We start from the raw sequence: 27,414 nt of genomic DNA, 5'->3' as shown, positions 1-27,414 counted from the left end.
GACTATGCCAGCCCCGACGACATATCGGTTGGTCGTTCCGCTACTAGGTCAGCCAAGGCCGAAAGCGTATGGAAGGGATAAAACATGTTAATCCTGAGCTATTCAACAGCGTATACCTAAATTCAAATCTGTTCATTCAGCCAACCACCTACCAGCATATCCTTACCTTGATACTGGCTGCCTAAAACTCTGTTTTCTAGCTGGCGCTCCTGTCCATGAACCTTCAAGTCCGGAGAAAAGGGGCCCGACTGAACCCCGCACCCCCGTGGTGTTATAGGGCTGGTCTCAAAAGTTAACCTGTGCCTTTGTCGTCAAACGCTCCATCGTCACTGTCCTGTGTCCGGAAATATAATTGAAGTCGAGCAGAAGATTATGGAGCCACCGACGAATCCAGCCGGCATCATTGACCCGGAGGCTGGCAGTGCAGCTCTAGAAGAGTTGCCGTCCGTTCAAACACCACCGTCATCAATGGCCGATTTTTCATGTATATATTTTGGATATGGCTCCAACCTGTCGCCACGGACGATGAAGCAACGATGTCCCGACTCCCTCTTCATAGGACTCGCCGAACTGAAGGACTGGAGATGGATCATCAACGAAACCGGACATGCAAACATAATACCGTCTTCGGGAGACGTTGTATACGGAAGTCTATGCTTTCTCAGCAAGAGAGACGAGATGGCACTAGATGAAAGCGAGGGGGTGCCCTGGTTGTACGAAAAAATGACATTGCCTGTGCGACGGCTTCTAAATGACGTTGAAAAGTCCTCTGACTGGGCGGCCAGTGGAGAAATCCAGGTCCAAGCCACCACCTATTTGGATGTGCAGCGGACGACGGTGGGCAAGATTGAACGCGAGTACGTTGTCTGGGTCAAGAAGGCAATTGAGGATGGACACATCGCCGGGATGCCCACCGGATACACTGAAAAGTTCCTGAAGCCTTTCCTGCCGACAGAAGAGAGGCAACTGGAAGATATTGTGATGGTGAGGACCACTAAGTTTGGAGAACACAGTGCTGGGCTTGTGCCTCGAGGATTTGCAAGCTGGTCGAGGGGATGATGAGACGAGGAAGGATGAGATAGAATGGAAGACTCGGTGGACGTGGACGTGGAAGTGACGAGCAGTGGTGATGAGTGGTGGTGACGGGGCTGTTATCGATACTCGGCATGCGCTAACCAAATATGGGAAAATACCAACAACGCGCAGCTTGGACGTGAGAACTCAATGGTTTCAACACGTCATCTTGCCTAGACAGAACACTTCTCTATAGATGTCGGGACGCTGCAACAACTTCCTCTCATTCCTGCAGATTCATCCACTAGTATGCCCAGCGACGACACCATATTGGAGGGGCCAGTAACCCCGGCACCATTATTCGCCTATCGCGCAATTCGAGGCATCTTCTTCGCCTCGCCTGAATCCTCGCCCGACCATGGCAACAAGGAAAACCTTGTGCCTGCATACCCCTCTCCATCGAAGCGAAAGCCCGTGACAGGAAGCTCACCTCAACTGTCACCCTCACAGAAGCGCAAGAGGGACAGCAGTACCGGTGGAGGGACCATCCTTTCCCCTACGAAGGGCATACTCCGTACGCCGGGTCTGGCGACACCTAGAGCAAAATATCTGAAGGACGTTAACGTCAAATTCAAAAGCGTCAGCCCCGAGGCCCCAAAGTTGGTTGGTTGTCCTTCTTCTCCAGGCCAGCCACAGACCAGAGCTCAGCATGCCTCACCAGTCGTTCGCCCTTCAAAACCCATCCACATTCTGGCATCACCCACAAACGCAACCTCGTCTTCCGTAGTATTGCAGAAGCCATTACAGAATGAGCAGCTGGTAGTCAACACTTCAACCGAATCTGCACCTCCAACTTCGCCATGCATGCTCTCCCGAGGTGCAATAGAGGCCTACATGGCCCAAACCGAAAAGGAAATGAAGAAACTGGTCCGCTATGGGCAGAAGATGCGCGAGTACGCGCGCAAGAAGGACGCAGAGAACCAGGAACTAAAGCGCATGGTTGAACAACTCCGGAGGGTGAATGAGAGGCTCAAAGGAGACACAGACCATTCTACTGAAAGCAATACAAACACCGCCGGTATTCCGCGGATTGGAAAAGAGCCAAAGAACAAGAAGGAAGAAGAGAAGCGTGTCACCGCTGATATGCTAGGGACAAGTGCATCGCCGGCGCTGAGGAACAAACGTCGAGGCTACGTCCGGGAGGAAGTCGATAGGGTCGAAACGACAGTGCGAGGCCAGACGTTAGGAGAGTCGAAGGCTCAGAGGCACGTTAGCTCGTCGAGTACTGGAACCGCCGAACGAAGCACCGCCGGCATCTGCGAACCCTCGAGACCTTCTGGTAGTTCGTGCAGTGATATACCCACCAACCATCCGCCCACGATTAGGCGATCAACATCATCATCCCAGCGAAAATCTTCATCTTCAACGCCGCTCATTGCACTTCCTATAAATCCACCTCTGCCTGCAGATGTAGACCTTCCGGCAACAACAACAACAACAACAACAACAACATCCATCCACTCCACTTCAGCCAACATCACCGTCGCCAAGTCCGGCACCATAAGCCTTCCGCCCGACCGCCTTGCAGCTGCTCGCGACAGATTACGCCGACGCGCCGAGCGGAGGAAAGCGAGTATTCCGCTACAGATCGACTCGGCTCTCGACAAGCAGGGGAGCAGGCAACCTGTGGATCTGGATCAGGCGCAGCCACTCCAGAGGATAGGTCGGGAGCGGGGGCAGGAGCAGGAACTCGTCAAGGAACCAGAGGACCCGAGCGAGGTCGACTGGGCAAATCTCTGACTTTTGTCGTTAACCCTCCACTCACATACCGTACCGGGCACGGCATGGCCTGTGGTTTTCGGTCTCATGTAATGAAAATAACGGGGGTACATGACTTGGACAGAATGGGACACACAGGGAAGCAGACAAGCCGCATGAGCAGAAAGTGCGCGCGCAAAAGGGATCCCCAATCAGATCATCGTTGTATCGTTGTTACATCGGTCCATGTACGTAGAGCCGAGCGGGCAGACTGCTGAGCACTGCAAGTTCGCCTCCAAAGGCACGGGACGTGAGGGTGGCGCACAAGACCATGTTGCTTGCTTTCTTGCTCGCCAATTTGCCATATCCAGATAGATAAGCGGCCCGATTTCGCAGTCCTTTGGCCTGTCGCCGGTCCCACTCATCAGTCCTTCCTCCGGCATCGAAACCGAAAGTCTATATGGTATCATATCACAATTTTTTTCATAGACCCCAGCCAGCCATCTTTTTTTGTGCATCGCGTCTATAACCCTCTAGAGGGCCACTTCGAGTATAAGTAGGTAGGCACTTCAGCCCAGGCTCTCATTGGCAACTGCTGCGACGCCCTCTGTTTGCGTCCCTTGGGCCCGACTCAGGCCGGGATATTTAGACTGCTCGCGCTGGAACTGCTGCTCACGTTCCTCCTGTGCCTTCTCCGCGGCCTTGCGCTTCTTCTCCGCCTCTTCTTTCTCGCGCATCTTGATCGAGGAGTAATTGAGGGCCGATATGATCATGACTTGAAAGAGCAGCATTGTGAGTGAAAAGGTTCGAACAGCGAGTAATTTGGGGGAGAAGTTAGGAGGCCGCAACTTACAAGCACAGAACCCGATCGCCAGCGCCGCGCGACGGGTCAACACCCACCGCAAGCCCTCGACCTCACTCCTCGCCTCGCTGTTCAGAAGGACCGTGATTTCATAGTTCAGTTCCGAAATCTTGCTATCGATCTTGCGCTTGTCCTCCTGCAGGCCCAGTTTGCGATCATTGAACAACCCCTTCAATTCTTCCTTGAGCGTCATCAGATCTTGCGTCGCTTTCTGATTCAAGATGTCATACTCGTGCTGCAACTGTGCCCGTTGGCTGCGCTGCTTGAGCGTCTCGGAATGTCGCGTGGTTTGCAGCGTGGTTTTCAACTCGGAGCAGGCGGCGCGGAACAGATAGGATTCGTTTTCAATGTCGGACTTGGAAACAAGGCCTTCCTTGGCAACGTCGAGATTCAGTGAGAGCATGAGGCGGATGGCTTTCATCAGTGTTATGGCTTGGTCGACGGTATAGGCGTCTTTGGCCGCTAATTGTTGGACAAGCGAGTAAGTGTCGAAATGATGCTCGTATGGAGAAGGCTCGAGATGTGGGTGCTTGGGCGCATCTTTGCCTTTGACTTCCGACGGCGAGGGGACCGCGAGTATCAAGTCGAGTTCTTTGTTATCTAAAGGATTGCCGTCTTCTACATTGATCTGATGGTTTTTCTTGGTCATTGATGCTTCGTCAATATAGTCTGATGTAGCATTGGATGCTTGAGGCTCATCTTGCCCGACTTCTTCGGCCGTTGGTGCATCTTTCACAGAGCCCGATTGGGATGATTCTTTGGTCTCTTTTGCCTCTGCCTTGTCTTTTTCCTTGCTTTCTTGCTGCGGAGTCGACGGTCCTGAAGATTTTGGTGGAGGCGGGAGGTTCTGGGAAGCAGCTGGGCCGTATCTCTGGGGGAAAGCGTCTTGCGGCCGACGAGCAGAGGTATGCAGTTTCGCTTTCCGGCGAGGCTTTGCTGGAGCTGCTGGAGGGGCCCGGACTGAATGGTAGGTGGTAGGCTCGCACGCACGCACAGCGCGCAGGAAGTTGGGGTATAGAAAAGGAAGGCGTGTGGTCGCCATCATTTGGAATGAAGAATCGCACGCCTGCAATACTCCTTGTACAACTCCGAAGCTGGATTTCGTTGCTCGTTGGAAAATGTGTTGTCATCGACTATTGTTGGCACGCATCGGATTTGCCCACGGAGAAAAGTGTGGCCGCCTCCGATCTTCCCCTCCTGCGAACGGACACTTGCGAGCCAGCTCGCAAGGTTCGCATCGAGACAGAACTCAACGTACTGCGTATATTCTACAATGATCATGCATGATATATCGAACATACGCTATATCGAGACTTCCGTCCTTCGGTTGGCTCTCTCTCCGTTTGATCGTCCAGCACAATATCTTGGGTGCTGCAAGTTTCCTCAGATTGCCCGAACGTGCAATAGTTTCTGAACAAGCCCATCAATGCCTCGTTGATACATTCTTTTCCATTTGTGGTTCCTCCATGAGTAAGTCTACCAATACTTTCGTGGAAACATTATTCCGAGGCAGGCAAAATTGCCAAATTATCCCCCCAGTTCTGAATTAGAACTTGAGGATTGGCGTTGGTCGGGAGAGTACGAGACCTCATGCGAAGCCGTGGGTTGGCATTCTGTATGGGACACCATCATATATTCGTTGTGTCTGTGGCTCTCGGCTCGCACGGCGAAACACGTCTAATTCCTGAGAGGCTCAGGTCTCTGTTGGCTGCACCTGTTCTAGCAGGCTTTGTTTGATAGGACGGTACACCAGCCAGGACGCAAGCGAGGACGCAAGCGGCAGACCAGCCCCTCGAGGACGAAGGGCTCTCAACCGTCTTGCCAGAAAAGGGACAGTGGACCACGAATGAGGTAGGGGAAATCCAGCTTCTCGACGCAGACGGAAAATGAACAAGTCGGACCATTTATATTCGCGGCTATCGGCTACCAGCCCAGGGAAACTGTGACAGGTCGAGTCATCAAACATCCTGGACTTCCACCGGTACTGTGACTCAGGGTGATGGCTCGCTACCCTTAGTTCCGGGTGTTACCCATCGGAATACGACCTCCTCTCCATAAGGATGAGCACATACGTTGTGAGAGCTCCAAACGTCAGATTAAAGCCTGCACGCGCATCATCTGATTGGGCTCCACGAAGTTGGAGAAACCAATAAGGCCTCGTCTGTACAGCGGGCATACTGCAAGATCGAGGCACTATTTGCGGTATGATGATAGTCACCGGGGCAGGGAATCCGGTCTTCGATCTCCAGAAAGCGATCATGCAAGTCGGAAGCCAGATGGCTCAGATTCGATCAACTCTCGCTTTGCAAAACCCACAGCCTTGCAGCAGCCTTCGCATAAACTCCACGATCCTATTCAAGCTCCACCGCGCCACATGTCTCCTTACTGTCGGGATCAGAGCACCCAGACTCGGTTATCCTTCCTCTTCGAGCCAGCAGGTGTCTCTCAGCATTGTTCGGGCGGGTTGAGGAGTGATGGAACAATCTCGTGCTGGAGAGTAAAGTGAGCTGGGCAACGGAACATTGTCGCTCCAGGGTCTGGCGGGGAATAGAAGGAATCAAAGGCTAGGGGCAGGTCAGACGTACCATTAGCTGCTGCGGTGCTAGAGGCTTGTGTGGGGATATCTCGGTCAAGAATCGATCTAAGGCCAGCAGGAACCACGATCTGTCTCCGTGGATCCGAGTTGAGGGGGTCCATTGTGGCAGCACAGTGACTTCAGGCGTTTAGTTCAACCTGCAGTCGTGTTCACCAAGACGATATGCCATGTCCGTTTTGGGAGAAAATGGGCGATTCGTTGACGGCAAATCATTTAGGCAGTCATCAAGCGAGATGGACGGGTGTTTTTGGGCAGGGAAATCCCCCCAAGCTCTCCACCTGTTCCCATTGCCGGCCGAGCTTCCGCCTTTTCATACCAAAATAGTACATTTGTTTACATGGATGGGATTGTGACCACAGCATCGGAAGACTAGCAGTTCAGCCTTCCGAAAGACGGAAGAGCATTTTCTAGACTGAGCCGCCATGCTGTTGCGGCGGAAAAGATCGACTTCCCGAGCAATGCCCGCTCATGCGTGGTGTAGGCCATTCCATCTGTGGACGCGTGCGTGTTTGGAACGTCAGCATCAAGGGCTCGGGGATCTAGGTGCGCTGGTCATCATCCTCTTGTGGCCGCACATGACCTTCGCTCCATTGAACTATCATGCAAATCGTTGAGATATTGAAGCCATCAAAAGAGGGTTTTTGTTCGGAATGGCACCGGATGAGAAAGGGCAGTTCATGCACAATCTGAACGCTCGGCAGCTATGGGGAGGCGTTCCCAGGAGTTTCGCGACCCAAGTGCCGTCCGTCAGGCGGCAGGCCAACCCAGTCGAACTGGTTCGCCGGATGCATGAGAGCCTTGGAGCTCAGAGTCTGGAGCAGCACGCATTGGATGGTGTCAGAAGATGAGTGGTGGGGCAGGCAAGAGGGCGTGGCAGCGACTGGCAGAGCTCCGCAAGAGCAACAAGAAAAAGAGGGGGAATGTAGGATGATGTGTGGAAAGACTCGTTGCCCTAACAGTCCCAGACAGCAAGGCAAAGAGGGAAAAATCTTCGTGTGTGGTCATGGAAATGGGACAGGGTCACAGGGTTATAAATGCGCTGAGCGTTCGTCCGAAGACAAGTAGAATTTCTGATTCTTTGAATACTACCACTGCTGTACTACAGTTGCACGTTTTTCCATTGACTTCCTTCCGTGTGTTTGGCCGTGTTCTGAGAAGTGAGTCGAGGCTTTACCGGTACGTACCTTCGCTCCCAGCTCCCAGCACCACCCAGGTACCCCTCCTTCCTGTTTGCTCTTTTGATGCCAGCTGTTTTCCATTCGGGCAGCTTTCCCCGGGGGTGGCAGCTTGCCGCCTGGCCACCACAATGGCACCCAGCAGCCGTGGGCGACGGGCACCAAACCCTCACAAGGGGCTCCGGGCAAAGTCCTGTCCTGTTGAGCTGCTTGCCTGCTGGAGGGCTAAAGGGGGAGGGGGCTGCTGCTGCTCACACCTAGCACAGCTGCCACTGTCTACCCTGCCCCTCTCTGCCCACTCTACTGGATACTGCCGGCCACCTTTCTCCCGGTCTCCCATTGTTCTCTCTCCTCACCTTCGAGTTCGAGCCCTGCATTAGTTCCACTACCAAACTGCCACTGCCACTGCCACTGCCACTGCCACCTCCCCATCCACAAATCCACTACCCTGCACTGGGTATTCCCTCCCCAGTCCACCCACCTCAGTTCACCTTAACTCACCCTCGCAGCCCGCAATCCACTCCCACCCTATCTCCGTTCTCGGTGGCCACTGTCCACAGTCCTGACACAACTCAATAACTCCATGATGTTCATTCATCCCTCCCCGCTACTCCGACCGAGCTAAGCTAACTGATGTTTCCGTGCTAGTGCCCAAAAATTAAGGTACCCCCTTCCTGCCCTTCCCAGGCTCAAAGCTCTACCGGCAGACGCATTCAGCTCACGACATTGACCCAGACCCAGGTCTTACTACAAAACCACCTTACCGCCTGTTTATCTTTTCCAAACTTCTCCCTCTTGACTCTCTACTCTCTACTCATCTCACCTCTCCTCTCTTTCACAATGGTATTTGCCCGTGTTGCTGCGCGCTCCTTGTCGCGCCCCACGTCATCCCTCTTTTCTGCTTCCCCGCACTGTGTCCGCCGTGCAGCCATTCCTTCCATTGCCAAACGCACACTGACAGCCTCTGCTTCACGTCAGGGCAAAGTTCTTCTCGTCCTCTACGATGTATGTCTTCGTCCCCAATCCCCCCCAACTCCCAGGTTCAAATCATTGACCTGAAGCAGGGCGGTGAGCATGCCAAACAACAACCCGCCCTCCTCGGAACCACAGAGAACGAGCTAGGTATCCGGAAATGGCTGGAGGATCAAGGACACACATTGGTCACCACCTCCGACAAGGAGGGCGAGAACTCCAAGTTTGACCAGGAATTGGTTGATGCCGAAGTCATCATCACTACTCCGTACGATGCCGCCCACCCAGAGGGGAATACCTTAGCCGATCTTGACTAACACCACCAACCCCTCTAGCTTCCACCCTGGCTACCTGACGGCCGAGCGTCTTGCCAAAGCAAAGAAGCTGAAGATTGCCGTCACTGCCGGTATCGGTTCGGATCACGTTGACCTGAACGCCGCCAATGCCACCAACGGCGGTATCACCGTGGCCGAGGTCACGGGCAGCAACGTCGTCTCGGTTGCCGAGCACGTCGTCATGACCATCCTCACTCTCGTCCGTAACTTCGTTCCTGCCCACGAACAGATTGAGAGCGGCGACTGGAACGTCGCAGCAGTGGCCAAGAACGAGTACGATCTGGAGGGCAAGGTTGTGGGTACCGTTGCCGTTGGTCGTATTGGTGAGCGTGTGCTCCGTCGTCTGAAGCCCTTCGACTGCAAGGAGCTGTTGTACTTCGACTACCAACCCCTCAGCCCCGAGAAGGAGAAGGAGATTGGCTGCAGACGCGTTGAGGATCTTGAAGAGATGTTGGCTCAGTGTGATATTGTCACCATCAACTGCCCTCTCCACGAGAAGACGCGAGGACTGTTCAACAAGGACTTGATCTCCAAGATGAAGAAGGGTAAGTCGCACTGCACCAACAACGCTCTCCTCCCACCGACTTGAGACTGATCTTAACTCTCTATACAGGCGCATGGCTCGTCAACACCGCCCGCGGTGCCATCGTTGTCAAGGAAGACGTCGCCGAAGCCCTCAAGTCCGGCCAGCTCAACGGTTATGGTGGTGATGTGTGGTTCCCTCAACCCGCCCCCAAGGACCATCCTCTCAGATATGCCAAGAACCCATGGGGTGGCGGCAATGCCATGGTTCCTCACATGTCTGGTACCTCCATTGATGCGCAAAAGCGTTATGCTGCTGGCACCAAGGCCATCCTCGAGAGCTACTTCTCTGGCCGTCACGACTACAGGCCTGAGGATTTGATCTGCTACCAGGGTGACTATGCCACCAAGGCTTATGGCCAGAGGAACAAGAAATAAATACATGCTGGGGAAGCAAAGCGCTCTTGAGTGTGCGTGCCAATGAATGTTGATGATGTGTATAAGCACGGGTGAGAGGGAAGGGTGAGCATGCGGAGGGTCAATTTTTTTCCGGCTCAATCCAGCAAGCCATCAAAAAGCAGACGTTTACCATGACAAGCAGTGATATCCCATTTATCTCCCCAAGCACTCTAGGTTTAGGCGGAATACATCTATCTGGGACGGATAATCTATCACAAGCATTGGACTGACTGGGACTGAGCAAATCTGAAAACAAAACAAAAAAACATGATTGATGATGCGAGCTGCCGCGGAGGCGAATCTCAAAATTTTCGTCTCTTGCATGTGAAATTCCCAGACTTTCCGTGAACTCAATGCCATGGCACTTGAGAAAAGTCTCATGACGGCTCCCCAACTTGTGTCAAGCTCGTGTCCAGCTCGGTGCGGGGAAAGCTCCAAGCTCCGAACTCCAGCTCCCAAAGGAATGGTTTTGTCCTAGCCTTTTCGCTATTATGTACTGGTACAGAGTCTGCACGATCCATCTGCAATGCCGGTGATACATCGGCGACACCAATCTTCTGAGGGTTACAGGCGCTTATCCTCCGTAGACCTCAATCTCCCAGGTCCCCCTTTATTCATTGCTCAGTCTCCTAAGTATTGTCCGGTGTTTGAGGGCTGCTTGAACGATTAAGCGCAGGTGGAATTGAGTACCTGGCGTTTGACGTGCCGAATGAGGTTTAGTGGATACGCCTCCGTATCAAGGTTAGCGGCCTCGGCGAGAGGAGGTGTGGGATGGTGATAAGGAAACGCAACATACAGTACATACGTGGTATCGATAAGGGGTATGTATGCAAGTGGCGAAGTGGGTTTATCGGCACGTGATAGAACCATCGCTATACCTTCCACAGGATCTCATCCCTCCACAGTCGCTGCGGACACGATGGGGCGCGTCACCTATCACCATCCTCACTCATAGTGGCGGGCATACCAATCTCCATCTGAGATGGCACCCAAGTTTGCAAAAGACTAACGCCGTATCTATTGCCCATACGCCACTCCTGTGCGTCTTGGGCGGAGGGTTTCGGCATGCGTCAGGCTCACACGGTGCCGATCAATGATCGAAACCCAAATGATTCTTGCCGTTGAGCACACTCCTGCATACCCTTTCGACAATGAGCGCTTTGTTCAACAACTCCCCGTGGCTTGGCATCGTCTGGATGGGACGGATCTGGCTAATCGGCTCAATCAGCGCACGCAAATTCGGGGACCGATCATAGGGATAAAAACCTGAGAGACGTACACCGGTCGTTAGGAGAACAAGAAGAAAGTAAAGAAGACCATGCAATGGAGAAGCTCATGGGGCAACGACATTTGCCAAGCAAAATCTGCCGCGTCTTCTGAATCTCCCGGTGCAATCGGGCTGGGCTCATGCTCCAATTGTTGGTGTTCGATTGCTGGAGGAGGTGGAATCCTGTGACCTGGGATCCCACGAGGCTGCGCCGTTCCAGACGACCTGCTCAAAAGTGACAAATTTCTGATGCAAAATTTTGCGCAGCCGTCTCGGTTCCTGTCGCAAAATTTTCGAGGGAGATCAGGTTTGAGGTAATGCCACTGAATGATGGTCACTATTGGGTTTTGCTTCCATTTCTGACAATGTACTCTGTACGAGTTCTGGTTCGCATTGACTTTTGATACAGAATGAGGAGATTGGCGATGGAGCCTTCCGAACCAGCAGATGGACAGGCTGTGGAGAAAAATTGACTTTGGCATCTGTAGGGATGCCCCGTTTTTCAGCCTCGTCTACAACCATGTGCAAAGACGACATCCCCATCTGCATTGAAGGTTCCTTTGGTTCAGTTAATGAATTTTTTCGACATGATGGACCCAAAGTTGATCTGCCATGGAGCATCAAGGGTATATATGCCCAGAAATCGCCCTCGAGAATAGGTGTTCTTTCCTCGCGACAGTACTACGTACTCGTAGGTACCCCTACGATCGATACTTATCTTTTTTTTTTTTTTGCTAACAGCGTACTCCAGGAGCCTTGCAGTGATATCGGTAGTAGCGACAACCACCGTTTGTAAGTATAGAGTGCTCCTTGTCGCCAAGGAGATGTCATTGCTAACAAGATCCTCCAGAATCACAGTAGCAACCTTTCTCTTCGACACTTGCTCAATTGACAATCACTATGGGCGTCTCCCTCTCCATCTTGGCCAGCGAGACCTGCTGGGTGCTCAAGAGGTTCTTCCTCTTGTTGCGCATCCGCCGGCGCCTCCGCAAGATCTTCTGTCGGCCACCCAGGCATGGGAGCACGTCGACCTTCGACTGCTCCTTCTCAGAGATCCCCGCGGAACTCTGGGAAGGTGACGACGGCCCCCTCTCTCCCTTCGCCTCTCCTCCTCTCCTCTCTCCCGCCTCTTCTTTCCGTGTTGTTCCTCGTCCTCGTCCCGGACACCTGTCCGATCGATGGACTTGGTTCTAGCAAACTAGCGGGCACCGCGGCCAAATGTGCATGACGCCAGCGTCTGATAACAGCGGTCACCCCCAGACTGCCTGACAGAACGGACCACTATCTACCGTCAGGTCACAGACGGTTGCAGACCAATAATGACAGTGAGAAGGCCTGAGTCTGTCCCGGTTATTGAGTTGCACAATATGACATCTCAGAACCTCTGACACATCAATGTCAGTAAGAGTGAGCTCTGTCACCTTCAGGATGCGTGCGTACTGGCTTCGGCTGGGCAGATGCCGCTACTTGTTGGATGTGGGCCTTGAGCCAGCAGACCGAAAGCGCTCCAAGCGTTATTAGACTCTGGCCATCGAGCTGCATAAAGATATGTCCCAGATCTGCCAGTCTGGACTTTATTCAAGCGATAAGAACATCCGAAGCTAGAGCACCGGCGGCAGCAACGTCAACCTTCCTGCCAAGCACCTTTTACATGGCAGTGCGACTCGATCTGAGCTTGCCATATCCATTCTTCACACCCTGGGTTTTCGGCACCCTTCCAAGCCATGACGGCGCTCTTTACTCGACACTCGCTCTACACTTATGCCACCGCTCATTGCACATCACTATCGCTCGCTTCATCTCTCACTTTTTGCGCTGGAGGACATTTCCACCATTCGTCACTTCCTGAATACCAAGAAGCGAAGGCCGATCTCAAACACGATCTACGTCTACTATATCGACTCCAATCTAAATGGCAATGTCATCAGCCTTAGCATCGATGCTCGTGATGTGACAGACGGGCGTTGTATTGCGATCCAACCACGCAGCAGCTTGAACGCTCCCGACCGTTCAATTGTCTTCGACCGAAGCGAACACAACATTGCCATACACCCCGACACCGACTCTTTCAGCTGACAGAGGACTATTACATCTCTGCCATTCGCAGACTCCTCCGCGCTGCTGCTTGTCGATCGTTCAACTGGTGTTCTGTTCGCAAACAACTCAATCCTCAACAATTCCATATCAGCGTATCAACAGTCACAAGTGACACAGAATAATATCGGCTGCCATTTGCGTTATTATTTACCCTGCTGCACGAACTGGTCTGTCATTCAACTCTCTTCGACCGAATCCAACCCAATATCGCCATATACCTCAACACCAACGTCTCAGGTGACAAGAGGAACGCTATATCCCATCCGTCTACACTGCCAGCGAAGCTGCTCCCTGAAAATTGTTCATCGTTCAATTCCTGCTCGATGCTAAGTCGACTCAACCCTGCACAATCAAATCAACTCCACTGCAAGTTCAATCAAACCAAATCAACCATCCACAATCCAATATGTCCACAGCACACCGCTTGGTGGCATAGCAACAACATATCACAACCACTTACATTGCTATCTACACCACCACCTAGATTACTATCGATCATTACAATACATTCAATCGTTCGTCCAACTCAACCAAACTCCATCCCACCAACACCACCATAAAAGCCCGCTCGTCTCCAGCATACATGAACACAATGTCACCATCTATATCCCTTCTTCATCGCCATCTGCATGACCACCGAAATTACTATCGATTGTTACAATGCATTCAATCGTTTGGCCAATCCAACTAGACACTATCCCAACAACACCATCAACACACCAACACACCAACCCCGCTCCAGTTTTTATGAATAAATGTTTCTACCGTCCTTATCCATACCCACGCTGCAATCTATTATTCGCAGTCTACAACTTAGAGCATCGCTCGGACTAAATTAATCAACCACGAACTCTCTATTTGCGCAAGGAAAATACAAAGAAAGGGGAAAGGGGAAAGGAAAAAGACAGAAAATAAAGGCAGGAAAAGGAAAGGAAAAATTGAAAGATCGAAACTGTCAGGACCAAAAATCCAACTGCAGACCCCTCAAACCAAGAAGTCAAGGAAAAAAGGAAGCGCAAAAGCAAGCAAAACTCACAACGAAACCAAAATCCCATGCAAGGACAAAAAAGAAAGGATGAAATTGTCGGCTCGGTCCGCTGCTTTTGTTTGAGGTTAGGAAGGATGTGGTTTGTTTGAGGTCAGCAAGGACATCCCCCTGTTCATGGTCAGCAAAGATGTACATACTTTCAATTAAAGCCAGGAAGGATTTACTTCTGTTTCAAATCAGAATTCAAGATGGATGCAACCATTGGCATGTCACATACCTGGGTCGTCATCTACCATCTGCCATCTGCTCTGTAGACTGCCATTTCACTTCCGCCGATATGTGCATCTACGTGGACTGACGTATCGCTCACAACCTTTTTTTTTTTTTTTTTTTTTTTTTTTTTTTTCTCTCTCTCTGTCATTCTCCTCGCCTCGCATGCCTTGCTCTGCAGAGAGGGACAGAACGGGCCACGGCGGTAACGATGCGGGAGCAAGGGAGTTTATTATTTACTATTTACGATTTACTGTTTACAATGTAGAGACAGATAAAACACACCGGCTCAGCGGCTGCGCAGCCGCCCCTAGAATTTCAAGACCACAAGCTCCATGCGTTCGTTCTGGCCTATCAGCCATCGCTCGTCGCCTGCGATGCGGCCCATGAAGGAGACTTGCTTGGTCAAGTCGTCGTCGAGGGTGGTCCAGGCGGGGCCCGTGGCGGCCGAGGCTTCTTCGTCGCCGTGCACGACAGATTCTTTGTCGTCGCCGGCCTCGACCTTGAGCCGCACGACCAGCCTGTTTTCCACGCTCTGGCCCGAGAAGCAAGTCTCGACCAGGCTCAAGCGGACGCCAGCCTCGGCGTCCACCACGTCCATGACAGGCAGGAACCAGCGCTCGCTCTCTTCCACGTCGGCCGTCTCTATGCTGCAATGGCCGCGGTAGGGAGGGAGGTTGCCGTCCCATTCGCGGAACAAGCGGGGTCCTTGGCCGAGGAAAGGAAACGTCGTCGTCTTTGCACACCACAGGCGCTCGGCCGGGTCAAAATAACCCTGGCCTGCCACGCCCACGTTTTCGCGGACCGTTAGCGACAAGGTTTCCGAGTCCAGGTGGAGAGACATCAACGCGACGCTGGCGCGCTGGCGTATGCCAAAGAGATCCATCTGCGTGAAAGAGAACCTTGACACAATATACGGACCTGCTTTTTCGGCGGGGCGGAATTTTCCCGACGGGTCTGTCGAAGGTCGATACCACGAGGGCGCAGAAATGTCCCAGACCGACAGCGACTCGATGGGGAGCTCTTCGTCGCCCGTGTACATGCTCCGATTGGGCTGCCAGAAATACACGGCGTAATGGGTGGCATTGTGCGTCGAGAAGAAGCGGTCGTGGTAGTTGGGCGGCAAGCCGAGGAAATGCATTTTCCATTCTGCGCGCCACGTCACCTTCCAGGACTTGTCATGTTGTCGGGTGACGTCGAAGCAGTTTGCGAAATGCCGGTTGACCTGTTCCATGGCATTGAGGTTGTGGAAAGGGTCCTTCTCGGCCCATTCCACGATCAAGGTCCGGTCTTTGAGGCGCAGATTGCGGATGATCTTGGCTCGAATGTCGAATGGAACGGCATACTTGCGGCCGGTCTCGACGTCCAGCAGAGCCAGGATCTGCGGGAAATAGCCATCCTCGTTGCACTCGGCCGGGGCATATACCAGAAGGCCGTCGTCATAGGACCACAAGGTCGGCCTAAACAAGTACGGCTTAGTGCCCATGCGACTCAGATGGTTGGCGGCGGTCTCGTAGTATAGACGACCTCCTGGCTGACTTTCATGATAGTCCCACTGGCCGACAGGAAACCAGTCGCCTAATTGTTCAACCGGCGCCATGGGATATCTGTTGACGCGTCTGGCCGTGCCACGGGCGAGATTGTGGTAGCGCGAGGCCACGGCGGCAAGAAGAGCTTTCCAGTCCAGCGAGGTCTGTTGCTGCTGGCAATGAGAGTGCAAATGGAGGGTGCCGGAGGGAAGGGAGCGGACTTCCCTTGCGCGTGGGTAGGACTGCAGCACGAACCTGACATGATGGTCGCTGGAGAATGCGGCGCGCCATGATTTCGAGACGCGCTGACACGACAAGACATCCCACGCAGAGAGATTGGTGACGACCAAGAGGAAGACGTCCTCGGGCAGGTCGGGCAGGTCGGGCAGGGATATGACGGTTGATGATGGTGGAGGGGTGGCGGTAGCCAGCTCGAGGTCGAGCTGGCCGGGCCCTGTATCCGGCGGCATGCTTGATTTATGATGGGATCGAGTTTGGGACGGTATGGTGGTTTAAGATGGGGATGCAGCACGGCAATGGAGGCAGCATTTGAGCAACGCATCGAGAAGCCCAAGATACTGGTCATTGCCGCCAGGAAGTGAGAGACCGGGCGGAGGAAGCAGCACGCTCAGTCAGCTCCTGGGAGTGTACGGATGACTTGGGGTTAACATTGAGCAGGCTGAGGAAGGCATCTCGGTATGTAGGTGGTCGTTGTCGTCGGGTCCCATGTCCCTGATTGATCGCGTTCTCCTCTTCTATCCTCGATGCTCCGCTCAATACTCGGCGCAAGTGCCAGAAGTGCGGAGACGAGGGGCACCGGAGGGGAGAGCAGGGGGGAGCAAGGGGGGAGCAAGGGGGGAGGTCCGCAATGACTAATCTTTCACGTGACTCCATGCCATCTCCCATCATTAGTCATCTATAGTCACGTAACAAAATCACATGACTGCCCGCTCTTTTCCGACTCCTCCGGCACGTTTTCACCCCATCCAGTAGCTACTCACCTAACAAGTAGTGGGCGACTTCTCCGACGGCAATCATCGCCGCGGGGTTTGAAAAAAAAAAAACCCCCCAAAAAAAAAAGAAATTTTCCAGAAGGTAGAAGAGCCAAACCCCGGGATTGACTCACACGACTCACTGAGTGCTACGCTTTGCTTGTCCTAGGGCGCAGCCAGAAATCAGTTTCTACTTGGTACAAATACTTACTGGTTGTGCCTACCGACTTTAGATACTCGGTACAGTTGTTATATCTCCTGACAAGTCACACATCCATATCTCACATCTCACCGGCACTTGATATCTTCCTTTATTCCCTTTTCCCTCTTTTTTTTTTTTTTTTATCGAGTCACCTGGCTGGAGAGAGTGGCCAGTCGGAGGGCATCAGAGGGAGAGAGTGTGCGCGTGTGTCTGTGTGGGGTCCTCCATTGAATTCTGGTGGTTGACTCAGGATCTGGATCTCCTATCGAATTTTTGACTTTTTTTGCCTCCTCCATCAACCACGGCCACCTTGGAGCAATTTTCCCTCATCGTTCCTCTCTCTCCATTGGGAGCATAGTCGACGTACAGACAGACCGACCTGCCACCTACTGTCCTCCTACTTTCTCCTACTTTCTCCTACTTGCCCTAGTCTCCCACCGCGAGCCCGATATATCCCTCGCCTCCATCGTCTCTCGCTCTACTCCCACCCTCAATCCTTCCCCACCGGCGCCCCATACTCCATCATGGTTATGAACGACAACTCCAACATGTCCTCCACCACAATCGTCCCTCAGACTTCCTCCGCCACCAATGGCGACCTCCCTTCCTTTACAGTGAAAGCCGGCCTGGCCCAGATGCTCAAGGGCGGCGTGATAATGGACGTGGTCAATGCCGAACAGGCCCGCATCGCCGAGGAAGCCGGTGCCTGCGCCGTCATGGCTCTCGAGCGTGTGCCCGCCGACATTCGTGCCCAGGGCGGCGTCGCGAGAATGTCCGACCCCGCTCTAATCAAGGAGATTCAAGCCGCCGTGACGATACCCGTCATGGCCAAGGCCAGGATAGGTCACTTTGTCGAGTGTCAGATCCTCGAGGCGCTGGGGGTGGACTATATCGACGAGAGCGAGGTCCTGACCCCCGCGGACAACACGTACCACGTCGAGAAGGCTGGGTTCAGAGCGCCCTTTGTGTGCGGGTGTCGGAATCTGGGTGAGGCACTTCGACGGATCGCCGAGGGCGCTGCCATGATCCGGACGAAAGGCGAGGCCGGCACGGGCGACGTGGTCGAGGCGGTCAAGCACATGCGGACGGTCAAGAGCGACATCGCCAGGGCCCAGGCCGCCCTGAAGGAGGGGGACGGCGCATTGAGAGCCTTGGCCAGAGAATTGGGCTGTGATGCGGTCCTGCTCAAGCAGACGGCCGAGCTGGGCCGTCTGCCGGTGGTCAACTTCGCGGCTGGCGGCATCGCGACCCCGGCCGACGCCGCGCTCATGATGCAACTGGGCTGCGACGGTGTCTTTGTCGGCTCGGGCATCTTCAAGAGCGGCAACGCCGCCAAGCGCGCAAGGGCCATTGTGCAGGCCACGACGCACTTCCGCGACGCCAAGGTCCTGGCGGAGTGCTCCGAGGGCCTGGGCGAGGCCATGGTCGGCATCAATGTGAGCGGGATGGGAGAGGGCGAGAAGATGGCCGGCCGAGGATGGTAGACGGAGACGGTCATGGGCACATATGTATAGGCTGGGGGTGGATACACAGATGGAGCCTTGTGTTGGTAGACAGCGAACAAAGACATAAAAAGTCGAGAGACGCGCCGCAGGATAGAGAGATGGCACGAGCATGAGCACGAGCATGAGCACGAGCATGGGGCAGGCCGGGCCTGAGGAACACGGAAGGGAAACAATGCATCAGGGGAGCGTCGGCGTCTACGTGCTTCGTCCATAGGGTCCCGTCTTTTGTCTCTATTTGAATGCAACTTTTAAAATCCGGATGAATTTGGATCTGGAGCATCGCCTCTTAACTCTTCCCTCTGGAGTCTGGACTGCGTACTCGAGACTCCGTACGCTACCGAAGGTATTGTGCAAGTAAGAAGGGACCTGGCGAGTAGTCCCAGATGATATCAGAGCCAGACCAACAGATCGAGCGACGCCCTGACCGAAGATTACCAGGTACACAAGTACTACTACCAGTCAATATAGCTTGCTGCTCGGTGTACCGACCTAAGATACCCCGGGCGGTTACATAACTAGCGGTATTCTGCACCTCAATCATACGTGTCGGACCGGTAGTTACGTGTACTCGCTCTCCTCAGCTACCTACCCACCCACTCACTCACTCGCTCGCTCGCTCGCTCGCACAACGTATCCTGGGCGCGGCCTTTTATCTTCTTCTCCCCACTTCTAACATGCCTACTTACACTTGTCCTCTCCCTCCGCTGGTCCCTATGCCAACACCTCATACAAGCTCCTCCAAAACAGCCAACATCTCAGCCCGGCCCAGCGGGACGGCCAACATCTCGGCGCCGGTGGCGGGATCTCTGCGAGTCGTCATCATCTGGTGGTCGAGGAACTCCTTGAGGAGGAACTGGAAGTTCATGCTGCTTGAACAGATGAATTCCTCCGCCGCCTTGCGGTATAGTGTGCGGTATTCGATTCCGACTTCGTCTGGTGTCGCTGTTGTTGTTGTTGTTGTTGTTGTTGTTGGTAGTGTGGCTGGTTTCGTCGTCGTCATGCCTCGTGATTTCTTCCGGGACGGTTGTAGGTCACCTTCTCCGTCTCCTTCATCGTCTTCATCATCTTCGGCACCGGCGCCGCCATCATCATCATCATCATCATCCAAAATGCTCAGGATCTCGGCCAGCAGCAGGCGATACAGGTTCCTGGCGTTCTCCGGCAAACTCTTCAGCACAAAACCAATGCCTTCCTTCCCGCCGGCCCGCATCCTCTTCCTACCTAGTAGCTCGTGGACATCGTCCACCACACTACCTATCTCGGCCGCGTAAGGCGCGAATGTCGTGCAGTCATGGAACACGAATTTGAATTGGTCCAGGAGGGTCGAATTCCACATGGCCGGAAAGGTGGGTGTGTCGCATGTGGCGAGAAAGGAGATGTGTGGGTGAGCTGCCAGGCGGGCAAGAAGGGATTGGACAGACGGCCGGCGGAGGGCAGGGGAGTCGATGGAATTGATCATCACGAGTAGCTGCGAGGGTGGAGGCGCGTCTGTCAGGTGGGAGAGCAGGGTGTCGAGCATTTCTTCTGGCTGGCCTACCAGGCGGATCGCCTCGTCTTCCGTTTCGGCCGCGGCCGAGGCAATGGTGTTGAGAATTGTTCGCGGGTTGAGTTTTGGAAGGTAGCCGTTGACAACGACGATGCGAGGGGGCGGATGATGGCGTTTCTTGTACATATACTCAGCGAACTGCTTGACTAGAGGTTGTTTGCTGCCGTAACCATACAGACATAGACCAAACCCCTCGGCAAGTTCGAAGCGCCATTGTGGAAAGGACCGGGCGTGCAGTCTCATCAGAAAGGCCTTTTCGGGGTCGTGAGGGTCCCTCCATGACGAGATGTGCTCGAAATATTCGTCGTGCGTGAGCAATTTGACCGAGTTGAACTTGTTGCTCGAGACTTGAGGGGGCCCAAGGCGGTTTTGATAAAAGTATCGTTCTTCCGGAGGGATATCGCCCTCGGGCGTGGGCGATCTCCTGGACTTGGAGCCCTTGGGCCTCCCTCGTTTGCCGGGCGTCTTCTTTGACGGTGTGGCTGCCTCCTCCCCTTCCGGGACGAGCTCGTCGACATCCTGGCCTAGTCCACCTCCGTCGATATCTTCCTCGTCTTGTCCCTCAACCTGGTCGAGGATTTCCCGCGCCAAGCGTGCATCTTGCCCGTCCAGGTTGTCGTCGTCGGCATCATCATCAGGGTCCTGTGCCTCAGCGAGCAGCCGGGCACTCTTCCTCTTGGCAGACCTATCTGCTTTTGCCCTTGCAGACTTTGAGGGTGTAGCAGCTGGTGGGCGGCCTTTGGCTCGAGTGGGAGTTGAGAACAAGCTGCGACCATTTGGTTTCGGGGTGGGACTGCCCTCGTCTTGATCCTCCTCGTCCTGTAGGCCATGGACGGCAGATTTCCTTTTTCTCCTTGAAGGTGTTTCCTCTGAACTGCCCTCATCATGTCTGTTGGGGAGTGCTTCTACTGCGTCTGTAGTTTTCCGGCGGCGCTTCGAGGGGGTTGTGACCTCGGCGAAGGACTCTGGGGTTGGATCGGGCTGTTTCCGTTTAGACATGGTGCAGGATGAGCAGTATACCGGCACAGAGAGGTCGTCGGTGTTGGCCCGTACATCAAATGCGGTGGTGTTGGGCGGTGGTGATTCTCTTGATTCTCTGGCTTTTCTTGTTTCTCTCCGTGTGCGCGACGCGACTTTGTCCACATTGATGCCGCTCCGCAAACCGGGGGCTCTGATTGGCCCATCAGTTCATGTGCATTTTTTGACTCAAGCTCGTTGCTTTTCTCTCTCCCCAATGAACAAGACACTGCGCCATATTGACTCGTCATCAGAAAGAGAGAAAAAAAAAAGAAAGGAAACGGAATTGGTCTGAAAGTACCTACATAGGTGCATGGGCTGTGAGCGAGTGTCGCACATTTCCTCCTCCTGCTCCATTATCCTGGGAACCGATCATCGATAAGAACAAAGCCACCCACCGACCGGGTGGACTTATGAATGAATTGAAGCTCACGGACTCACTCCAAACAGCCATCTATCTACTATATTGTGGAGGAGACACAGAGAGTCAACAAGGGCAATGGCGTGGTCGCTCAATCCCTCAACAACCCGGTCGGCCCTCCGCACCTTCATTCGACATTACTCTGCCCCGGTTGACTCGACCGTCCCAGCCTCAAAGGTGAAATACGTGCCCACTTCTGGCACATACCCAAAGGGCTTTAAAGTCTCCGGAACTCATGTCGGCGTCAAGCCGGCCAACAAGTCTCATCCCGATCTGGCTCTCATTGCCTCAGACAGGCCCGCCTTTGGCGCCGCTGTCTTCACCACCAACAAGTTCCAAGCCGCGCCGGTTCAAGTCAGCAGAGCAGTGCTCGAGAAGCGTGCCGGGACAGGCTTGAGGAGTATCGTTGTCAATTCCGGCTGCGCAAATGCCGTCACCGGCCAAGGAGGCGTCGACGATGCCTGGGCCATGTCCCAAACCGCCTCCGCCCAGTTTCAACAGCCAGACACTCATGGGCCGAACAGCCTCGTCATGTCCACCGGCGTCATCGGGCAGAGACTGCCCATCCATAAGATCCTCGCAAAGATCCCCGCCGCCTACGAAAACCTCGCCAGCGACCACGATGCCTGGCTGACCACGGCCAAGGCAATCTGTACCACGGACACGTTCCCCAAGCTCCTCTCCACGACATTCACCCTGCCTGGCCCCCAGCATCAAGGTGTGGAATACAGATTGGCAGGAATGACCAAGGGCGCAGGCATGATCCATCCCAACATGGCCACGCTGCTGGGGATAATGTGCACCGACGCACCCATCGGCGCGGGGCCACTGCAATCCCTGCTCACCACCGCGGTGAACAAATCATTCAACTGCATCTCCATCGACGGAGACACCTCTACAAACGACACGGTCGCCATCCTCGCAAACGGCGCCGCCGCCGCTTCCCTCTCGTCATCCAGCTCTCCGATCTCCTCCTCGACCAGTGAAGACTACATCGCCATGTCCTCCATCCTGACCTCGTTCTCGCAGCGCCTCTCCCAACTAGTCGTCCGCGACGGCGAAGGCGCCACAAAATTCGTGACGATCCACGTCCGCAACGCGCTCACCGAGAGTGACGCCAAAGCCATCGCATCCACCATCGCCCGCTCCCCATTGGTCAAGACCGCGCTGTACGGCAAGGACGCAAACTGGGGCCGCATCCTCTGCGCGATCGGATACACGCCCAACATATCCCTCTCCAGCGCTACGGGATCCGTCATGCCCGCCAGGACAAACGTGTCGTTCATCCCGGCCGAATCCTCAAAGTCCAAGGCAGAGGGCGTGCTGAGGCTTCTCGTCAACGGCGAGCCGCAAGCCGTGGACGAGGAAAGGGCCGCGCGCCTGCTGGAGGACGAGGACGTGATCATCGACGTGGACTTGGGCGTCGGAAGCGCAGAGGGGAATTATTGGACGTGCGATTTTAGTCACGAGTATGTCACGATCAACGGGGATTATCGCACGTAAGACGGAGAGCGCCTGTGGTACGGAGTACATGGAATGCGATTGGTACAGCGAGCGGAGAACGGAGACAGACAGCCAGACAGACAGACACACATACAGAGAGAGAGAGAGAGAGAGAGAGAGAGCATAGCTAGCGGTCCATATACCGTATATGCTATCACATTCAGCGAAAAAAAAAACCCCCCCGAAATAAAAGGTACATACAATTCCCAAACATACACACGCACATACACAATGCAGCACTGTACTCCGCACTGATCAAGGCAGCAAAGGTCTTCTCTTCATACAGTACAAGTAGGGCAGCTTGGCTACATGGTACTATACAAGCAAAGACAAGACCAAGTCGAGACAAAGCCAGACGAGACCAGACAGGATAGATACCTCCTCTTTGGTTTTTGCCTTCCCACCCTCGGTGAACCTTGTCTTAGCAATTACTAACCTCGATCCTTAAAAAAACCTTTTGCTATGCAGAAACAGGGCACACTTTTGTTCTCGTAATTTCTCTAACAAGCCCGTGTGTTTGAAAAGCTCAACTTTTCAAACCTGTCAAAGGTTCTAAGCAATCAATCCCTTCAATCCCTGCCCGAAATCTCCTTCCTTGGCCGCAATCTCAAAGTAGCCATAGATGATTGTGACTGCGAGTAAGATCCCGGTCCCACTCCCCAGCGCACCGAGCATGTCACTTGCCACAGACAACGCCCCAATGCACGCACCGCCAAAAGCTGCCGCCGTCGGGATAACTCTCTTCAGTTCCTTGTACATGCTCTGCTCACGATGCCCGGCCATGACGAGTCCTTGCTCCTTGAGGTTCTTGGCCACGTCGCGGGGGGCACTGCCAGAGACTTCAATCCATGTCTTGGAGAAGACCGCACAGGTGACAATGATGAAAGTGACGTAGATGACGGTGTGGATGGGGTCAAGAAGGGCGTCGGTGAAGTTCAGGGGTGGGGACATGTAATATGCGATTCCACCACTCGCGTACAGTTGAGATGAGCCCTCTCTTGGTTCCCATGTCCCAATGAGCTTGACAAGCAGGTTGTCGGAGAAGCGGGTGTAGAGCATCTGACTGATCATGAAGATGTTCGATGCCAATGCAGACTGTAGCATGATGGGCATGTTGGAAGTGTAGAACAGCCGGACGGGGTAGGAGCCGCGCATGCCTCGTTGACGTGACGATTTCACCGGAATCTCGACCCGGAAGCCCTGAAGGTAAATGACGGCGGCGAAAACGGTCAAGGTTGCCAAAAGGTTCATAATGTTAGGGAGATGTTGGCGGTAGAAAGCCTCGCGGAGTGCACGGGTCTTGTCGGGCCAGGTGACGAGGAGGTGAAAGAGGGCAATCACTGCGCCTTCGAATTCTTTTCCGCGGCCCGTGTCAACGGTCGTTGGGGAGAAGGCTTTCCAGATGATGGACTCGCAGATGTTTGTGGCGATGAAGAGAGAAATGCCAGATCCGAGACCGTACCCCTTCTGCAGCAGTTCATCGAGGAGAATGACCACCAAACCGGCAATCACCAGCTGGACAATCAAAAGGAGGCAGATACCAGCACCGAGGTCGCTTGGTTGGCCATAGAGACCGGTAAGGACGAAAACGCAGGCCTGGCCGAAGGAGAGAATGATGGCGAAGAGTTTTTGAGCGGTTTGGTACAGTTCTCGGTCGGACTTGAGATCAAGGTTGACGTCGATGAGGTGAGTACCAGCTAGGAGCTACGGCGACCACGTTAGACGATTACTGCGGAGGCGACTGGGGGAGTTTTCGCACATACCTGGAAGACCATCCCAGAGGAGATGATGGGCGTTGTCCCCAATTCCATCAGTGTCCCCCTGTTACTGGCCAGCATCATACGCAACCAGTAGATGGGATCTGACGTGTCGGACGAGACGATGCCGTAGAGAGGCATTTGGCTCATGACCAAGAAAATTAGGAGCGTACACTGTCCATCGCGGCCAAATTGTTAGTCTCCTGGTGCTTGTCCCGCGTGGCCAATTGTCGCGTGGATCTCGGCTGGGTTCGCTCTTACTCCTGTCCACATCAACTTCTGGTTGAATGGGATCTTTGATTCCGGGGCCGCGACCTCCGGCAGGAGGGGCGTAAAGGGTTTAATGAGGTCGAGAAAGCGGACTGCATTTGTTGCGGTTAGCGATTTTGGGCATTGAAAGTGCGGAGGAGGAGGAGAGGAGAGAGAAGCACGCACGGCCACTCATGGTTGCTGCACACCGTAGAACAGCTTCAGGCTGTTGAGGAGAAAGGAAAGGAAGAAAGGAGCAAAAGAGCGCGAGAAATGGCTGCTGAGAAGAGAGAAGAGGAGGAAGATGGAGGACAGTTTCTCCTGAGAGCTTCGAGGAGACCTTGCAATTTGGCTGCGAGGGCTGAGGACACTTCAACGATCCTCCGCGTCACAAACGGAAGCTTTGCCGAGACAAAATAAACGTGCCAAGAAACCCGGAGCTCAGCCTTGTTCAGCCTTGTTCAGCCTCGCACACTCTAGCAAGGCTGGGGCTGACACCCTTTGACTCACACCCATGAATGCTTAAGTTCTTCCATTAAAAGGTTCCGTTTTATTGCAATTGACGAAAGAAGCTTGTCCCATTTGAAATAAGCGAATAATAAAAAAGGACCGACCAAAAGCCCCAGGACACTGCGGTTTGGCCGCTCCACCAGCGTCATGCAGATTCCGATGTCAAATGTAATCGCAGGGCGTGGGACAATTGTTCCCCCCCGGTGCAAAAGCGCTGCAGTTTAAATTGGGAGTGTTCGCTATAATATATTCGATTGACCCTCTCTTTTCTCTGTGCTCTTTACCAATAGTCGTTATTGTTGTCGTTATTGTTGTCATTATTGTTGTCATTATTGTTGTCATTATTGTTGTCATTATTGTTGTCATCCTCTCGCAATCAGCAATGTACCTTCGCGCCGTGCACGCTGAATTCCACATCCCCGCCCTCCGACGCTTCATACGGGAAAACCCTTTGGGATTGTTAATCACGTCCTTGTCCTCACCGAATTTCCCTACTATACAATGCACGCACATTCCATGGGTGCTCGATGTCGAAGACGACTCGAGCGAGACAGACCTAGGTAGAATACGCGGTCACCTCGCTCGACAAAATCCGCATTCAAAAGCAATCATTGAAGCCGCCGCCCAGCTTCAACAAGCCACTTCTGATAATACCACTTCTCCATCAAATGGGGCACAGAAACTCAGAGAAGAAGTCTCCGTCATCTTCAACGGCCCCGCACATCACTATGTGACGCCCAAATTCTACGTCGAGACCAAACCCACCACGGGAAAAGTCGTGCCCACGTGGAACTACTCGGCTGTGCAAGTGTACGGAACCGCCACGGTGCACTACGATACCCATCTCGAAGAGACGGGCCAATTCCTGCAGCGGCAGATATGCGACCTATCAAAACACGCTGAGACGACGGTCATGGGGTACGAAAGACCTTGGAGTGTTGGGGATGCGCCCGAGCGGTACATCGAGCTGCTCAAGAAGAACATCATCGGCATCGATATCGAGATCACCCGGTTGGAAGGAAAGTACAAGATGAGTCAGGAACTCGGCAAGGTGGACCGGCAGGGCGTGATCAAAGGATTCGAAGCTCTCAACACCCAGCTCGGGGACTTGGTGGCGAAGACGGTCGAGGAGAGGGGGGAGCTAAAGGATTCACAGAAGTCTGTGGGCGAGGCTCGTGCCTAAGTTCAACAAGATCGCGATAGACGCGATAGACGCGATAGAAGCGGGAACGAAGGAGGGAGTCCAGGTATTTCCTCTCTACGAGAGTCGTATCCGCCAAATGACGGGCATTCCTCTTCATTTCCTAGTAGTCAGCTAGGTAGACTCTCTCCAAGATCATGAAGGCGGGAAAGAGCATATGAGGATTGAGAATTGGCCTTGTTCTAACAAGCGAGGCCACCATGATTTTTCTGATCTGGCAAGCCATTCAATCACCTAGCTACAGATCAATTTTCTTCAGCGAGTTTGTCGTCTTCTTCCATGTATCACATACAAGGTCTTGCGATTCCTGGCTTCCCTGGACCTAGGCTTCGTAGCCTCTCTGCCTTCCAAATGGGAATCGGCAAATAGAACGCCCGTCGCTATGCAAATGCGCCCGCTCTGATCTTTTCCTATTCATGATATTGTTTCATCGTAACAGCGGGTCCTTCGCGCTGTCGAATGCTTCGCTGACAAACAAAAGCGCCTCGTAGCCTGCCCTGCTACACCTCAAAATTGAATCCCGCATTTTCCACGTCCCCCAAGTAGCCGAAACTAGGGGCCACCTTTCATCACATGCGAAGCAAGTCAAAAAATAGCCCCACGAATATCTGTGCCGCATGGCTTGGTGTTGTCACCATGAGCTTTGTGAAAGCAAGACTGAATGCTG

At 53.7% G+C, this 27,414-nt stretch overlaps 10 protein-coding genes across 10 annotated transcripts; 6 read left to right on the top strand and 4 right to left on the bottom strand.

The window, feature by feature from the left end:
* Positions 1 to 372: 372 nt before the first annotated feature.
* A1O5_10834 (uncharacterized protein) lies at positions 373 to 1,059 on the top strand (the record flags this gene model as incomplete). The annotated part of the gene is made up of 1 exon (XM_007751408.1): positions 373 to 1,059. The coding sequence occupies one exon, from the start codon at positions 373 to 375 to the stop codon at positions 1,057 to 1,059; it is 687 nt and encodes a 228-aa protein (XP_007749598.1).
* Positions 1,060 to 1,323: 264 nt separating this feature from the next.
* On the top strand, positions 1,324 to 2,814 carry A1O5_10833 (uncharacterized protein; the record flags this gene model as incomplete). Its single annotated transcript, XM_007751407.1, has 1 exon — positions 1,324 to 2,814. One exon carries the CDS (start codon positions 1,324 to 1,326, stop codon positions 2,812 to 2,814), a length of 1,491 nt encoding a protein of 496 aa, XP_007749597.1.
* A 527-nt stretch (positions 2,815 to 3,341) lies between these two features.
* On the bottom strand, positions 3,342 to 4,676 carry A1O5_10832 (uncharacterized protein; the record flags this gene model as incomplete). Its single annotated transcript, XM_007751406.1, has 1 exon — positions 3,342 to 4,676. The coding sequence occupies one exon, from the start codon at positions 4,674 to 4,676 to the stop codon at positions 3,342 to 3,344; it is 1,335 nt and encodes a 444-aa protein (XP_007749596.1).
* A 3,569-nt stretch (positions 4,677 to 8,245) lies between these two features.
* On the top strand, positions 8,246 to 9,672 carry A1O5_10831 (formate dehydrogenase; the record flags this gene model as incomplete). The annotated part of the gene is made up of 4 exons (XM_007751405.1): positions 8,246 to 8,410; positions 8,470 to 8,645; positions 8,713 to 9,257; positions 9,326 to 9,672. 4 exons carry the CDS (start codon positions 8,246 to 8,248, stop codon positions 9,670 to 9,672), a joined length of 1,233 nt encoding a protein of 410 aa, XP_007749595.1.
* A 4,953-nt stretch (positions 9,673 to 14,625) lies between these two features.
* Positions 14,626 to 16,314, bottom strand: A1O5_10830 (uncharacterized protein; the record flags this gene model as incomplete). The annotated part of the gene is made up of 1 exon (XM_007751404.1): positions 14,626 to 16,314. One exon carries the CDS (start codon positions 16,312 to 16,314, stop codon positions 14,626 to 14,628), a length of 1,689 nt encoding a protein of 562 aa, XP_007749594.1.
* A 1,248-nt stretch (positions 16,315 to 17,562) lies between these two features.
* On the top strand, positions 17,563 to 18,522 carry A1O5_10829 (pyridoxine biosynthesis protein pyroA; the record flags this gene model as incomplete). The annotated part of the gene is made up of 1 exon (XM_007751403.1): positions 17,563 to 18,522. The coding sequence occupies one exon, from the start codon at positions 17,563 to 17,565 to the stop codon at positions 18,520 to 18,522; it is 960 nt and encodes a 319-aa protein (XP_007749593.1).
* A 745-nt stretch (positions 18,523 to 19,267) lies between these two features.
* On the bottom strand, positions 19,268 to 21,088 carry A1O5_10828 (uncharacterized protein; the record flags this gene model as incomplete). The annotated part of the gene is made up of 1 exon (XM_007751402.1): positions 19,268 to 21,088. The coding sequence occupies one exon, from the start codon at positions 21,086 to 21,088 to the stop codon at positions 19,268 to 19,270; it is 1,821 nt and encodes a 606-aa protein (XP_007749592.1).
* Positions 21,089 to 21,605: 517 nt separating this feature from the next.
* A1O5_10827 (arginine biosynthesis ArgJ, mitochondrial) lies at positions 21,606 to 23,030 on the top strand (the record flags this gene model as incomplete). Its single annotated transcript, XM_007751401.1, has 1 exon — positions 21,606 to 23,030. The coding sequence occupies one exon, from the start codon at positions 21,606 to 21,608 to the stop codon at positions 23,028 to 23,030; it is 1,425 nt and encodes a 474-aa protein (XP_007749591.1).
* Positions 23,031 to 23,582: 552 nt separating this feature from the next.
* Positions 23,583 to 25,232, bottom strand: A1O5_10826 (protein transporter SEC61 subunit alpha; the record flags this gene model as incomplete). The annotated part of the gene is made up of 4 exons (XM_007751400.1): positions 23,583 to 24,734; positions 24,794 to 24,961; positions 25,049 to 25,149; positions 25,223 to 25,232. The coding sequence occupies 4 exons, from the start codon at positions 25,230 to 25,232 to the stop codon at positions 23,583 to 23,585; spliced, it is 1,431 nt and encodes a 476-aa protein (XP_007749590.1).
* A 696-nt stretch (positions 25,233 to 25,928) lies between these two features.
* On the top strand, positions 25,929 to 26,729 carry A1O5_10825 (transcriptional regulator; the record flags this gene model as incomplete). Its single annotated transcript, XM_007751399.1, has 1 exon — positions 25,929 to 26,729. One exon carries the CDS (start codon positions 25,929 to 25,931, stop codon positions 26,727 to 26,729), a length of 801 nt encoding a protein of 266 aa, XP_007749589.1.
* Positions 26,730 to 27,414: the final 685 nt, after the last annotated feature.

The sequence above is a fragment of the Cladophialophora psammophila genome, assembly GCF_000585535.1.
Source record: "Cladophialophora psammophila CBS 110553 chromosome Unknown aczJe-supercont1.21, whole genome shotgun sequence".
NCBI classification, from domain to species: Eukaryota; Fungi; Ascomycota; class Eurotiomycetes; order Chaetothyriales; family Herpotrichiellaceae; genus Cladophialophora; species Cladophialophora psammophila.
Note: the sequence above shows the minus strand (reverse complement) of the source record. Positions and strands in the feature narration are given on the sequence as shown.